This window comes from Sinocyclocheilus rhinocerous, unplaced genomic scaffold (assembly GCF_001515625.1).
Source record: "Sinocyclocheilus rhinocerous isolate Xijiao unplaced genomic scaffold, SAMN03320098_v1.1 scaffold2887, whole genome shotgun sequence".
In the NCBI taxonomy this organism is placed as follows: domain Eukaryota; kingdom Metazoa; phylum Chordata; class Actinopteri; order Cypriniformes; family Cyprinidae; genus Sinocyclocheilus; species Sinocyclocheilus rhinocerous.
Genome location: NW_015652397.1, coordinates 59,507 through 61,433, shown reverse-complemented (window position 1 = coordinate 61,433; position 1,927 = coordinate 59,507). Strand labels below are relative to the sequence as shown.

The window sequence follows — 1,927 nt, the reverse complement described above, 5'->3', positions numbered from 1 at the left end:
CACTCACTCACACACACACACACACACACACACACAACATCATTCTCATTCACTACTGAGACAAAAAACTCTTCATTTTGACCAAATACCTGAAACAAGCTCAATAAAAGTCTTGATGAGTCAAGAGAAATATTGAAAATATGCTGATAATATTTAATTCTAAACCTAAAAGTGTTAAAAATCGAACTAAAACAGACCTTATAACAATGTTTGCTGTGTTTTGTATTTTTATGTTAGTAGAATATCAGGTCAACTCTATGGACCCTTTAACATCATAAATTAATAAATTAATAGTGTGATTATCAAATCGCAAAGGCTGCATTTTATATAAACTATTTAGTTTTAAATAATATAATTAAATATAATTGAATCTTTAAGGGCTGTCTGTGGTTTTCAGTCAAAATAAATATTTGATGGTTTAACGTTTAAAAATGAAGAAATTTCATTAAATACATGTTTATTTATTTATTTTATTATATAACAAACTTTAAAAACTTAAAAATGAGAAATGTTGCCTAGGCAACTAATTCAAATAAAAAAATTAAAAAAAACATTTAAATTGAAGTACTAAAATTACTAAAACTAAAATAAAATATTAATTCAAATAAAAATATATTTTCTCACACACACACACACTCACACACACACACACACACAAGATCATTCTCATTCACTACTGAGACAAAAAACTCTTCATTTTGACCAAATACCTGCAACAAGCTCAATAAAAGTCTTGATGAGTCAAGAGAAATATTGAAAATATGCTGATAATATTTAATTCTAAACCTAAAAGTGTTAAAAATCGAACTAAAACAGACCTTATAACAATGTTTGCTGTGTTTTGTATTTTTATGTTAGTAGAATATCAGGTCAACTCTATGGACCCTTTAACATCATAAATTAATAAATTAATAGTGTGATTATCAAATCGCAAAGGCTGCATTTTATATAAACTATTTAGTTTTAAATAATATAATTAAATATAATTGAATCTTTAAGGGCTGTCTGTGGTTTTCAGTCAAAATAAATATTTGATGGTTTAACGTTTAAAAATGAAGAAATTTCATTAAATACATGTTTATTTATTTATTTTATTATATAACAAACTTTAAAAACTTAAAAATGAGAAATGTTGCCTAGGCAACTAATTCAAATAAAAAAATTAAAAAAAACATTTAAATTGAAGTACTAAAATTACTAAAACTAAAATAAAATATTAATTCAAATAAAAATATATTTTTTAAAATAATAATAAAAAGGACAAAAGCACATATAACAAACTGGTAATGTTCTGCCTTTCTTTCTTTCTCTTTCTTTCTTTCTTTCTTTCTTTCTTTCTTATGTACATTTATTTAACACTATACTATGTGTTATATTACTTTGGCATGAAATTTCAGAAAACTAGTTGTTGGAACAAATTAAAATATATTGTTGTAGTTTCCATTCACAACTATGGAAGTTTACCCACTATGATGACTTCTGCTTGTGAGAAATGTGAAAAGGATGTCTACTGGAATGAGTTGAGTCACTAGTGAGCTGTGATTCGCTGCGGATGCTGCCTGTGAAGGCCACGACTGAGTCTGAAGCAGGAATGTGTTTTGTGTTTGTGTGTCAGATCACAGCCGTGTGCAGAGAAGCGGCTCTACAGGCGCTGCAGGAGGACATCACAGCCCAACACGTGAGCACCGGACACTTCGACAGCGCTCTGAACACCGTCAGACCCCGAATCCCTCAGACGCTCCTGCAGACATACACCAACTACCAGCAGAAGCACGGAGGATCACGCGTCTGACAGCAGCCAGCAGAGACACAGCCTTCATATGATACTGTACACATAAACAATAAAGACACGTTTCCACTTATTATTGCTGTTGACTTGTTTTGTGTGTGTGTGTGTGTGTGTGTATGTGTGTGTGTGAGTGAGTGT

General features: G+C 30.4%; 1 protein-coding gene across 1 annotated transcript in view; it reads left to right on the top strand.

The window, feature by feature from the left end:
- Nucleotides 1–1,853, top strand: part of afg2a (AFG2 AAA ATPase homolog A) — a 58,989-nt gene extending 57,136 nt beyond the window's left edge. Inside the window, exon 14 of the mRNA XM_016520896.1 lies at nt 1,616–1,853. Within this exon, the coding sequence (XP_016376382.1) occupies nt 1,616–1,792 (177 nt within the window). The 3' untranslated portion in view covers nt 1,793–1,853. The remainder of the gene's footprint in view (nt 1–1,615) is intronic.
- Nucleotides 1,854–1,927: the final 74 nt, after the last annotated feature.